Source organism: Lepidochelys kempii, chromosome 20 (genome assembly GCF_965140285.1).
Source record: "Lepidochelys kempii isolate rLepKem1 chromosome 20, rLepKem1.hap1, whole genome shotgun sequence".
NCBI lineage: Eukaryota > Metazoa > Chordata > Testudines > Cheloniidae > Lepidochelys > Lepidochelys kempii.
Window position 1 is genome coordinate 2562709 of NC_136399.1, and position 12560 is coordinate 2575268.

Genomic DNA, 12560 nt, shown 5'->3' on the forward strand with positions numbered 1-12560 from the left:
GGCTCTGCCACTTGTCAGACATTTCTGCATCGCATCAGGTTTTATCCCCAAGTTACATTCCCCTGATGAAGTGGGTATATAGTGTAGTGAGATACTTTCTGGTGAGAAGTGGATGGTGTAACCGCTTGCATGAAGGGTAACCCCTTTCCCAAAAGGCTACCTGCCCTTTGATTGAAACTTCAAGGAAATGAACTCCAATTTATAGCACCCTTCACTGAAGACTTCAGCGCGCTTAACAGCAACAGCATTAACCCTTGGAAGAGAGGATAATCCTGCATATGCTGAAAATATAAACACTGAAAACTGGATGGTGGATAATTCTCTGCCAACCCCTCCTAGCGTAACTAGTCATGATGGCTGGTACAGTACAGTGACCTAATGTAATGAGGACAGGTTTCAGAGTAACAGCCGTGTTAGTCTGTATTCGCAAAAAGAAAAGGAGGACGTGGGGCACCTTAGAGACAGACTCATTTATTTGAGCATAAGCTTTCGTGAGCTAGAGCTCACTTCATCGGGTTGGTTAGTCTCTAAGGTGCCCCAAGTCCTCCTTTTCGTGGAGCTTTGTAAGAGGCCCTCTGGCTCTGGATAGACGGGGTAACTTTTCTTGTCATGTCCCTAAGCGTTTGGCCTATGCAAAAGGACCACAGGGGTGATCCGAGTCCTGGGCAAGCTGCTTAGCTGTGGGGCCTCTCCCAATGCGCTGATTACGATGCCCCCATCAAGGGCTGCTCCCTGGAACCCGCAGCGTGAGCGGGGAGGCGAGCGGCTGTGACCCAGCGTGGGGGCTAAGGGGGGAGGCGAAGGAGCAGAGGGAGCTTCGGGGTTGAGCTGGTTGCCGGGGGCGGGGCCTGTGTTTCACTCGCACCCTGTTGCGCAGGCGTCCTGCGGGGCCGGGGGCCCATGACACGGCCAGGGGCTGCTGTTGGCTGGAGACCACGTGGTCTTCCCCTGTGCGGGCATATGATCTCAGGCCCCGCCCACCGCCATCTACTAGGAAGCGGGGCCTTGTCGCTATGGTAACCCCGACGGGCCGCGCGCGCTGCATGCTGGGAGGCCTGCGCTTCCGGTCGGGGGCCGGAAGGACCATAGAGTAGTTCCGCTGGAGGGCGGAAGGGGCCGCTCTTTGTCGCTGCTGGAGCAGGACGCGGCCGGAGAGCGGGTGAGCGAGGCGGGCCCGAGCAGGGGCTTGCGGGGGGGCCGGATCCCCCGAGCCCCCCCGTCCGGCCCCTTCAGGCTCCTCCCCCCAGGGCCCATGGGTCCCCCAGGGCCTCTGGCCCAGACCGTGGGGGAGGGGGGCTATCCCTGAGTCCTCCCCCCCCCTTGTTCTCTGGCCCAGTCCATGGGGGGCGGTATCCCAAAGTCCTCCCCCCACCAATGGCCTCTGGCCCAGTCCATGGGGGGGGTATCCCTGAGTCCATCCCCCCCATGGCCTCTGGCCCAGTCCGGGGGGGGTACCTCTGAGTCCTCGTCCTCCCCAATGGCCTCTGGCCCAGTCCATGGGGGGCGGTATCCCAAAGTCCTCCCCCCACCAATGGCCTCTGGCCCAGTCCACGGGGGGGTACCGCAGAGTCGTCCCCCCCATCGCCTCTGGCCCAGTCCATGGGGGAGGGAGGTTACCCCTGAGTCCTTTCCCCCCCCCCTTTGTTCTCTGGCCCAGTCCATGGGGGGCGGTATCCCAAAGTCCTCCCCCCACCAATGGCCTCTGGCCCAGTCCATGGGGGAGGGAGGTTACCCCTGAGTCCTCCCCCCCCTTGTTCTCTGGCCCAGTCCATGGGGGGCGGTATCCCAAAGTCCTCCCCCCACCAATGGCTTCTGGCCCAGTCCATGGGGGGGCGTATCCCTGAGTCCATCCCCCCCATGGCCTCTGGCCCAGTCCGGGGGGGGTACCTCTGAGTCCTCGTCCTCCCCAATGGCCTCTGGCCCAGTCCACGGGGGGGTACCGCAGAGTCGTCCCCCCCCATCGCCTCTGTCCCAGTCCATGGGGGAGGGAGGTTACCCCTGAGTCCTCTTCCCCCCCCTTTGTTCTCTGGCCCAGTCCATGGGGGAGGGAGGTTACCCCTGAGTCCTCTTCCCCCCCCTTTGTTCTCTGGCCCAGTCCATGGGGGGGGGGTTACCCCTGAGTTCCCCCCACGTCCTCTGGCCTGGCCTGGGTCGCCCCCCCCCCTTAGCTTTCTCCCTCACCCCATGGGGTGGACCTGGCTGCTCATCTGTGTCTGTGGCTCAGTGGGGATGAGGCCCCAGAAACACCTGCTCTGAGGCAGCCCAGGTGGGCAGGTCTGGGGGGGCCAAACCAGCAGAGTTATGGCAGCTCGGCTCAGACATCAGCACCGGTCGGACTTCTGGGTTCCCGGCCCGGCACTCTCATGGACTCACCACTGACAGAGCTCGCGGTCAGGAAACCCTTGGCTTACATTTCACAAGCTGTCTTGTGTGTGTAGGAGCTATTCCTGGTATTTTGGTGGGTCACACCAAAATGGTGGCTATCCACCAAAGTAACTCTAGGTGGCGGATTTACTCTACCTAGGAAGATTTAAGATGCAGAGGGCTTTCTCCACCAGCTTCTAATAAAGTGAGCTCAGGTTCCCAAACAAACACAGTTAGTAACAATCTTTTGCACTTCCTTCAATTTTTCATTAAGTAAGTTTATGAATATGATCATATGATACAATAGCAGGGGACTGGACTCTGACCCAGGAGGTCCCTTCCAGTCCTATGTTCCCATCCTTACTCAAAAAGGCTGAGGGTTTATTAGCTTTCTCTTGCATGCCTTTGGATGCATGTATAAGCAGCTTTTGCTCTACTGTCTTGATTTACAAAGTCAGCCAGGTGGAATGTTATTCATTATTTGTAGTGTAGTAGCTCCTAGGGCCCTGATCCCAGCCCCGTTGCGCTAGCTGCTGTAGATGCAACAATGGCCCTGCCATAGAAAATTTACTCTCTGCCTCTGGATGTAACCATATGTGATGGCAGACTCCCCCTACCCTGAGATATATACAATTCAGGATATAGAATTCAGACAAGAGCTCTTGCCTGCTGCTACACCTCACATGCTGTAAAGATACACACCTGGATATCTGACACTAAGCTGTGTGGCAGCAAGGGGATTGCACATACCCTGCTGGGCGTGTGTGATTTAAAATAAAAGTCGCTGCCATCTTGATTTAAGAACACAAGAACGGCCATACTGGGTCAGACCAAAGGTCCATCGAGCCCAGTATCCAGTCTACTGACAGTGGCCAATGCCAGGTGCCCCAGAGGGAATGAACAGAACAGGTAATCATCAAGTGATCTATCCCCTGTCGCTCATTCCCAGCTGCTGGCAAACAGAGGCTAGGGACATCATCCCTGCCCATCCTGGCTAATAGCCATTGTTGGACCTATCCTCCAGGAACTTCTCTAGTTCTTCTTTGAACCCTGTTATAGTTATGGCCTTCACAACATCCTTTGGCAAGGAGTTCCACAGGTTGACTGCTTTGTGTGAAAAAATACTTCCTTTTGTTTGTTTTAAACTTGCTGCCTATTAATTTCATTTGGTGACCCCTAGTTCTTGTGTTATGAGAAGGAGTAAATAACACTTCCTTATTTACTTTCTCCACACCAGTCATGATTTTATAGATCTCTATCATATCCCCACTTAGTCGTCTCTTTTCCCAGCTGAAAAGTCCCAGTCTTATTAATCTCTCCTCATACGGCAGCCGTTCCATACCCCAAAGCATTTTTGTTGCCCTTTTCTGAACCTTTTCCAGTCCAATATATCTTTTTTGAGATGAGAATACTGCACACAGTATTCAAGATGTGGGCGTCCCATGGATTTATATAGAGGTAATATGATATTTTCTGTCTTCTTATCTATCCCTTTCTTAATGATCCCTAACATTCTGTTCACTTTTTTGACTGCCGCTGCACACTGAGTGGATGTTTTCAGAGAACTATCCACACTGACTCCAAGATCTCTTTCTTGAGTAGTAACAGCTAATTTAGACTCCGTTGTTTTATATGTAGAGTTGGGATTATGATTTGGGCCCTAATCCTCTTTTAACGTCAGATAGAGAGCTGTGAAATCGGCCCCATCTGCTTTGGACTTGACTAATATTAAATGGGTGACTACTAGCTTGTTTTGATTATTTTTTAATTTCATTAGGACTTTGATCGCAAATCAAGTCAGCTCCTCTAGCTGTGATTCAGCCTGGGGTGACTGAAGATTTTGGATCTTACAGGTAAAGCTGAGCCTTTTTGAACAGGCGGTCTCTGTTAAAGGGTCTGGTGAGGTCAAAAGACAGGCAGATGTTAAATGCATTTGGACACCTAGAGTTGTGGATATTGGTTTGTAGCGGAAGGAGTCTGAGCCTCACTTGCTTAGAGACCCAGGCTTTTGAGGTTTCGAACTGGCAGCCGAAGCCACGATTAAAACTCGGCAGCCTTGCAAATTCTACTCACTGTATCTGGCTTACAGCGGTGCTATTGACTTTGAGCAGAACAGTGTATTTGGATGAATGTCTGAAAGCTCCTTGGTTTTTATGCAATGAGCTGGCAAAGTTCGGGGCGTCGAGCTGGATCATGTGCTGTAAGCAGTACAACAAGGTCTATGCAGAAAAAGTTGATAGCTTCTCTCAAAGTTGAGGGGTTCTGATTTTTTGGGAGGCTGGGGCCTGTATCTCAGGAACCCCTTGGTCAAATGGCTCCAAATTTGTATCACTAACCCTACCCAGTATCCCCATGAGGCACACCACGTTGCAAGACAGCCTGAGTAGCCATGCGGATTTTGCAGCACTAAGAGTCAAACTTTATCCCGAAAGCTGGTCATAACCTTAACAACAGCAGAGGCCGGCGGCTTGCTGTAATTCCTCAGGGCCGATATTTCCCTGCCAGCTACACCAGAACAGTTCCTGCCTTTAAGTTAGGATCCCCCACTTCCCCCTCCCCGCCTTGCTTTCTCACACCCTACCACCTCTCCTCTTTTGCAGTTGCCTGAGCTCATACCAAGAGGAGGGGAGGGCGTGGGTGGGAAAATGCCCGACCGCGACAACTACAACAACGGCAGTAGCAGCGATGAGGCGGGCGCCAACTCCGATGACATCTGCCGCGACTTCCTGCGCAACGTCTGCAAGCGAGGCAAGCGTTGCCGCTTCCGGCACCCCGACATCAGCGAGGTCACCAACCTGGGCGTGCGCAAGAACGAGTTCATCTTCTGCCACGACTTCCAGAACAAGGAGTGCGTGCGCCTCAACTGCCGCTTCATCCACGGCACCAAGGAGGACGAGGACTGTTACAAGAAGACGGGAGAGCTGCCCCCGCGCCTGCGCCAGAAGGTGGCGGCTGGGCTGGGCCTCTCCCCAGCGGACCTGCCAAACAGCAAGGAGGAGGTGCCGATATGCAGGGACTTCCTGAAGGGCGACTGCCAGCGGGGAGCCAAATGCAAGTTCCAGCACTTGCAGCGGGAGTACGAGTATGAGGCCCGGGTCATCGCGGCCCGGGAGCCGGGCATTGCCACCACCGTGCGCCGCTATGACCCCTACGACGTCATGTACGACCCCGACCGCTACGACGACCACGACCCGGTGCTGAAGCGGAGGCGGGTGGACGGGCTGCACTTCGAGACCTACGAGTACAGCTTCACCAGCCCGCGCACGGTGGAGTACCGGCTCCTGGAGGAGGAGAACGTCCTGCTGCGCAAGCGCGTGGAGGACCTCAAGAAGCAGGTCAACAACCTGCTGGCGACCAACGAGGTGCTGCTGGAGCAGAACGCCCAGTTCCGGAACCAGGCCAAAGTCATGACTCTCAGCTCCACCGCCACGGCCACCGAGCAGACCCTGGCCCCAACCGTGGGCACTGTCACCAGTTATAACCACAGCATTGCCCAGACCCACACCACGCTCAGCAGCCAGGCCCTTCAGCCACGGCCTGTCACCCAGCAGGATTTGGTGGCTCCGGCCGGAGCCCAGGCAGCACCCCCCACCAACGCGGCACCCCCCATGAACCCGGAAATCACCCCGCTCTCGGCTGCTCTGGCTCAGACCATTGCGCAGGGCATGGCTCCTCCAGTCTCCATGGCGCCCGTGGCGGTGTCGGTGGCACCCGTGGCGGTTTCGATGGCGCAGCCGCTGGGAGGGATAACCATGAGCCACGCCACCACGCCCATGGTGACGTACCCCATCGCGTCGCAGAGCGTGAGGATAACGGCCATGCCGCACTAACGCCCCCAGAGGGCCCCGCGCACTGCCGGGGGCCGGTGCCGTTCCGAGCCGCCCCCGGCAGGCGGAGGGGCTGCTTCGCTGGCAGGACTTGCTCCTTCCTTTGGGGAGACAGAAACCGAGGAGGGAGAGAATTGAACTGAAACCCTTGGAAACCTCTCTCTCCTTCGGGAGAGGCCTTTTAGGCGGTGGGCTTTCCACCCTGGAGGCGAATGACTTGGATTTCCCTTAACCCCTAGCCGCCATGCGTGGTCTTCCACAAGGCAGCAGAATTCAGGGACGAAAGGCTTTAATGCCACACGATTCGAAGGGTACAGTAACCTTAGAGCCTTTACCCTTCGCTTATCTTTGCCCGAATACCTGCCCCTCTGTACCCACTGCGCTAGTCCCTCCATAGCCCTGCGAGTTCAGGAACTCAGTATATCGCCTGGCTATGGCAGTATCATTTCACTGACAGGACACACCAGAACGGAGGCTGTAGGGAAATCACCCCCAAGGGCGGGATCCCCTGGCTTGCTGCTCTCTAATAGAGACACTCCTGGGCTTCCCTGGACTCAGGCAGAATCAGGGAAGCGAGACCCGGGGGACAGTACCTCCCCCAGAGATGGCAGAAAGGCTGGCTCCGTCTGGCAGCCCTCTCCTAGGGGGAATGGCCCTGGGGCAGCTTTGCCTGGTGATGAAATGGTTAAATCCCCAATAGGATTTGGGCTTATATGTAAACTCAGCCCTGTTGCTTTAAAACAGGGCAACACAACTTAGACTCTAGGAAACTGTCTCTACAGTGGCCTTGAGAGCATCCCTGTTCCAGTCACCCCTCCAGGGAGAGGGTGATGCATTCCTAGGACCATCCGAATCCCAAAGAGGGGTGAGGGGACTTGCCAATTCCAGCAGATGTTGTTGCTGAATTGCTCACAAACCCCAGGGTTGGAAATAAACCCAGCCGCACCCTGCAGCCTGGTGGGGGTGGGGCGCAAGTTAAATGTGATAGCATCTGACCCCGCTTCGCCTAGCAGCTTGTGGGGCGGGGATTGCATTCTACTTGAGGTCATGGGTTGAAATAAAATCATCTCTGTTGCTGTTTGAATTGTCAGGGCTTCTCCAGTCACCTCCCGAGGCATGGCATAGCTCGCTGAAAGGAGACCAGGCTTGGACAGCGATCCTGCCAGGCCCCTGAGCACCCTCCATTCCCCTGATGCCTGCTGAGGTGCTCGGCAGACCTGTTCATCAGTTCCCTCTGGAGCTGTTGGGATTGGCAAATGTGAGCAAATCCACCCGTGCCCTGAGCAAGCCCTCACACCCTTCGCCATCCACCAGCCACTTCTGTGCCTGAGCCTCCCCAACCCAAGACTACCATCTGCCTCTTACGGCCATTTACTCTGTTCACCCCGTTCACACGTCCTCAAAGGAACCTGGTTCAAAGAGACCCCTCCCTCCCTCGTATGCAGTATTTTTGTTTCTAAAACCGAAGCTCACCCACGGGTCTAGAATAGCTTTTGCGTAGTTATGTCTGGGTTTGATGTTTTTTTTTTTTAAGGAGAACTTAAAGAGTAGGAGAATGCTTTACAGCAGGAGCTCTTTCTAAGGGTGCTGAACTTCGTAAGTCTAGCGTTTTAGTTCTGTGACTACAGTGTAAAGTTTTCAGCTATTAAAAGAAAACGTACAGCCCCTGACCGATACATTCTGGTGTTGACACTCGCTCTTTAAAGCGCGAATCAGCCACCAGATGGAACGTTTGCCTTTCATCTGAGCACATCCGAGCACTTTACAGAGGGATGGGAAGTCTATAAACCCCACTGAGATGTCGGTAAGGCCTACGTGCGCACCACTGAAATGCAGCCACCTCTGGGGTGAAATGCAGTAGCTGACAGCATTGCTACAAGGGGGATGTGCCCTGGCATCTTCAGTAGCTGAAAGAAAGCAGGAGCTCTGCTTTACATGGCAGCACCACGTTGGTGCATGGGTTCCTTGCGGAGTCAGGAGACCGCCACCTACTGGATTGCTCCAGGCCCTTCTCGCAGCTTGCTTGGAGGTCTCCCATCCCAGGGCTGAGCTGACCATGGCTCCTCTTAGCATGTAATGGGCCCTGACCAGTCGCAGCGCAGAATGGTATCCTGGCTGGCCTGTCACCCCTGCACTTGGGAGAGCCTCCTGCAAACCAGCGTGCTCAGATCGAGGCGCCGAGAAACCAAAACTCTCAACCGCTAGGACGATCCCTTTGTGTCCGTTGTGTCTCTCTCGATGAGCACTTCTGCCCACAGTATAGCTCTGGTGCTCGGCAGCGTTTTCCAGTTTTGTCCGTATAATGTGCTACATCTTCATTAGTTTAAGACCCTTTTCCCCCGGTCTCTAGGAAGAAGATTGGGTTAAGTGACTGAGCCGGCAGGGAACCCTGATAGTTGTTCCACCATGCGCGGGGCACTGAGATCGGCATTTAGCAGCTGCCTCCCTGCCCAGGTAGACAGAGCAGGGCCCGGGGGGTCACTGCTGCTCCTGTCCTCAACCTCAGTCCCCTTCGGTGCTGGCTGTTACCTCCCAGTGACTTGGTGAAAGCTTACAAGGGCCACTCCCCCTTCTCCTCAGGAACAGCCCTAGCACCCTTGGGGGCTCCTCCAGAGAGGTGCAGTGTGGTAGAGTTGGTGCATTGTTGGGGGGCTGGGGGGATTGTTTGCGCATGGAAGTGATGGCACTTGGCGCTCTGTTCCAGCAGCTCTGACCTCATACACGGGACAGCAATGGGAATGAAAAGGGGCTCTCCAGGGGACAGACGTGACAAGTGTGAGACTGTACAGGCCTCTTATTGGTGATGGCCCGTCCCCCAGGCTGCTGCAAAGGGCCCATGGTTACAATTTCCTTTTGCCCCAGCTCTGCATTGTTACCCCCTGGGATAAAGATCTTCAGATGCCGTAGCAGGGAGACTCCATCTGGTCTCTCATTGTGCTGCAGCCAGGGGGTGAGGGATTAAAGCCCTTGCTCATTTCTGCTTCCCCCTTTTGTTTACACGCAGGCAGCTCCTTGGAGCTTCAGTGCCCTACACTCCTGCTGTCTGCAGTCATCACCCGCCAGGGCCCCTTTCGGCCCAGCCCCTCACAGAGAAGTCATACAGCCATGCCCTAGGTGAATAAAGTCCAAGACCCAAACAGATTATCTAGTCTGACCCCCCATATAACAGAGGCCAGAGAACTCCCCCAAACTAATTCCTCCAGCAGAGCTTTTAGAAAACCATCTAATCTTGATTTAGACATTGCCAGTGCTGGAGGATCTCTCGGGACCCTGCGTAAATTGTTCCAAAGGTTAATTACCCTCACTGTGTCAAATGTACACTTTATTTCCAGTCTGAATGTGTCTGGCTTCAACTCCCAGCTGTTGGATCATGTTATTCCTTTGTCTGCTAGACCAAAGAGCCTGTTACCAAATATAGGGACTTACAGACTAGTCTCTTCTTAACCCACTCTATGTTCAGTGAAATGACACACGGAGCTCAATCTGTCTGTCTGGGTAACTGACAGCACTGGAGCAATGCTCCCCCCTTGGAAATAGTCTCCCTTAGGGCGAGCTTGATGCAGGTGGGAGCTCAGAGACTGGTGAGTTGTTCACGTCTGTGGTGTTTGCAAGCTGCTTGTGTGACTTTACCCCAGTGGTGGGGTTTCCAGCTGGTAGCCTGGTTCCCTGTACGCTTTGTATCTTGCCCCACCTGCCTGGAGCGCATGATAACAAGACCCCCCTCACAGTCAGTGCAGCTCTGTGCTAGAATCATCCGGGCACCACAGAGATGTGCAGAGTACATCTTGGCTGGACACTGCTCTTTGCAGATCAGTGGTTATGAGAGTAACGTGTACTTGGAGAGAGCCCAGTTCTGCCCCAGTGCTTCCAGTAAACTGCACACCCTTTGCTGCTGAAAGGCAGCCAACACGAGGCACCAGCTCAGCCCTGAGAGGCTGTACCTGGGGGCCTGGAAGATCTGTGTAATTGACTAACCTTCCCCCCTATCAATTTATCTAACCTGACAGACTCATTGGATCTACCTGAGATTCCGATTTGTGGTTCCAGGGAGTCTAAGCATTGGAGTCTTTGTGTTTAGGCCTTTAAACCATTGCTCTTGGCAATGGATCCCTGCCCTTCCTGCCTTTACACTGGAAGAGCGCGTGCTTACTTCACACTCAGGTTCTGGGTTGCTCTGGAAATAAGTGAGAATGTGGGAGGGTCTTATCTGTAATAAACTGGGAGCAAAAGCCCCTGCCTTCCCCCACTGCCATCTGCTCTGATGCGCCAGCCCCAGCCTTTGTTTCTAATACACTGCTGCAGGCAGATGGCACCAGGCCTACCTTAGCGTGGGGGTTATTTATGTTCCAGCAACTGGATTGCAAGCCTGGTAAGATATCGCCAAGGCCCAAGGGATGAACTTTCAGCTGCGATGGTGTATTCAGTCAATCAGAGCTGGCTTTAAATCCACAGGGTTTTGTTTAACTGGGGAGGCTGTAGGCCAGCAATGCAAACACGTAACTAGAGCAGCAATTATCCTGTTTTCAGATGAGACACTTAGCGCTCACTTTTACAGGTGTAATATTCAGAGTGAGCCTTTTTCAACTGCTGGAGGCTGCAGGCGTTAAGTGGCCAGACAGCAGAGGACGTGTCTAGCTCTTTATGAAACACCTTGGAAAGTGCGGCCATTCAGATTGAGGGCGCAAGATGGCGTAATTCTGTCCTATCACTGTAGGGTGGCTTAGACGGAAGCATGATTTCTTTTGCTTTGTAAAGAAAGTCTGCTCTGTCTTGGACTGTAGCTGTTAAAACGGGGGATTGGAAAGCCAGACGTGGGTTTTTGTTTCCCAACTTTAGGGAGTGCGGCCAAGTGGTTAGAGCAAGGGATGGGGAGCTAGCATTCCTGCCTTCTACTCCTAGAGTAGTGTTTGGCACACTGTGTGACTTTAGGAAAGCAGGGGGTAGAAAAGCCCAAATCACCAGATTGGAGTATTCATCCCTTCCTTGGAACAGGTGTTTTATAGCCCCACCTCATGAGCCCTCATCTCATTTCAGCACAAAGTAGCCGTACTCCCCTTCCCTGTGAATTTTTTTTGCCTGTTTAAAAGAAACATTCTCAAGCCGTTTGGGACACAATCTGTATGGTAGTCACCCTGCTAAAGGATCCAGTCCTGCTCTGACTGAAATCAGACTCCCAGCTGACTGCAGGAACAGTGCTCTGGGAAATCTAGTATACACAGAGAAGGTTGGTGAGTAAAAACAGGGATTAGGTAACTTGTAAAAGTGGAAGGCCAGAAGGGCTGCTACAGTCAACTGTGGACAAGAAAAGCATCATCCCACAGGATCTGTTCTGCAAGGGAAGGACAAATAGTCTGGCCACAGCTGTGCTGTTGCCAAGAAAGCTTTTAACAAGATAAGCATGTAACAAGCAGTCACAAAGACGCAGTTTGCAGAATCAGGGATTTTGCCGTGAGAGCAACATGGAAAGGAGACAATGCACAAGGCACTTGGCTAAGAGTCAGAACTGCCCTGACTGGCCTGCGTGACCTTGGGCCCACTCTCTGTGGCCCAGTTTCGGCATCTCATGACGCTTTCACACGGTTGCAAAGCATTGTGAGATTGATGGATAAGAGCGAAAGGAGCCGTGTCCTGTAGCAACCTCCCTCAGGCCTCAGCATTGCAGCTGTACCACAGAAGCCGCACAGGAAGTTCGGGGGTTGGGGAGGGGTCTGTCACATCCCTCTCCCCAGCGCTTGTAGTCAAATCTTCGCAGGCCGCCTGAGTCAAACCCCGCTCTGGGTCGCGGGCCGAAAAGGGAGGGATTTTTCACATCAGAATGGTGGGAAATTGGTCCAAGCTGCAGCCTGCCTTGGTTCAGGACCCTAGGAGATGCTCAGAGCTTCGCAGACACACACGTGGTGCCAACCCCACCGCCTGGGAGCGGAGCCCGGCCCCGTGCAGCCCTGTCCGCCCGGTTTCCGGTGAGCTCCCGAGCCGGAAGCGTGGCACCCTCACGCCCAAGGCCCTGAGCCCCGGCCTCTGGGGCAAACCAGACCCAGGCTGGGGCCCCAGCAGACGCCCCTCCCAGCCAGGGCCCCTGGAGCCCAGCAAGTTCATCCCTCCAGGCGCGTGGCCTGGCCTCAGCCCGCCCAGGACAGGCTGAGTTTAGAGACCCCGCAGCTTGCCAAGAAGGCCCCAACTGGCTACTATCGAAATGTATCCGTTTGCCACTAGCTCCGCCTGCCCAGCCTCTCTGGCCAATCAGCAGGGCTAGCCCCACCCTCTTTAGCGCCTCTGGCCAATGAAGCGGGAAGGGGGCGCGGTGGAATGCTCACCCATCCCCGCCCCGCGCCACCGACCAATCAGAGCACGAGGGGCGTGACTTCTCCC

The 12560-nt window shown here is 54.6% G+C and overlaps 1 protein-coding gene across 1 annotated transcript; it reads left to right on the forward strand.

The window, feature by feature from the left end:
- The first annotated feature begins 1013 nt into the window (after window positions 1-1013).
- Window positions 1014-7862, forward strand: ZC3H10 (zinc finger CCCH-type containing 10). Its single transcript, XM_073318450.1, is given in 3 exon segments — window positions 1014-1038; window positions 1041-1159; window positions 4965-7862. Coding segments are annotated over 3 exon segments (1374 nt in total). The 3' UTR covers window positions 6195-7862.
- Window positions 7863-12560: the final 4698 nt, after the last annotated feature.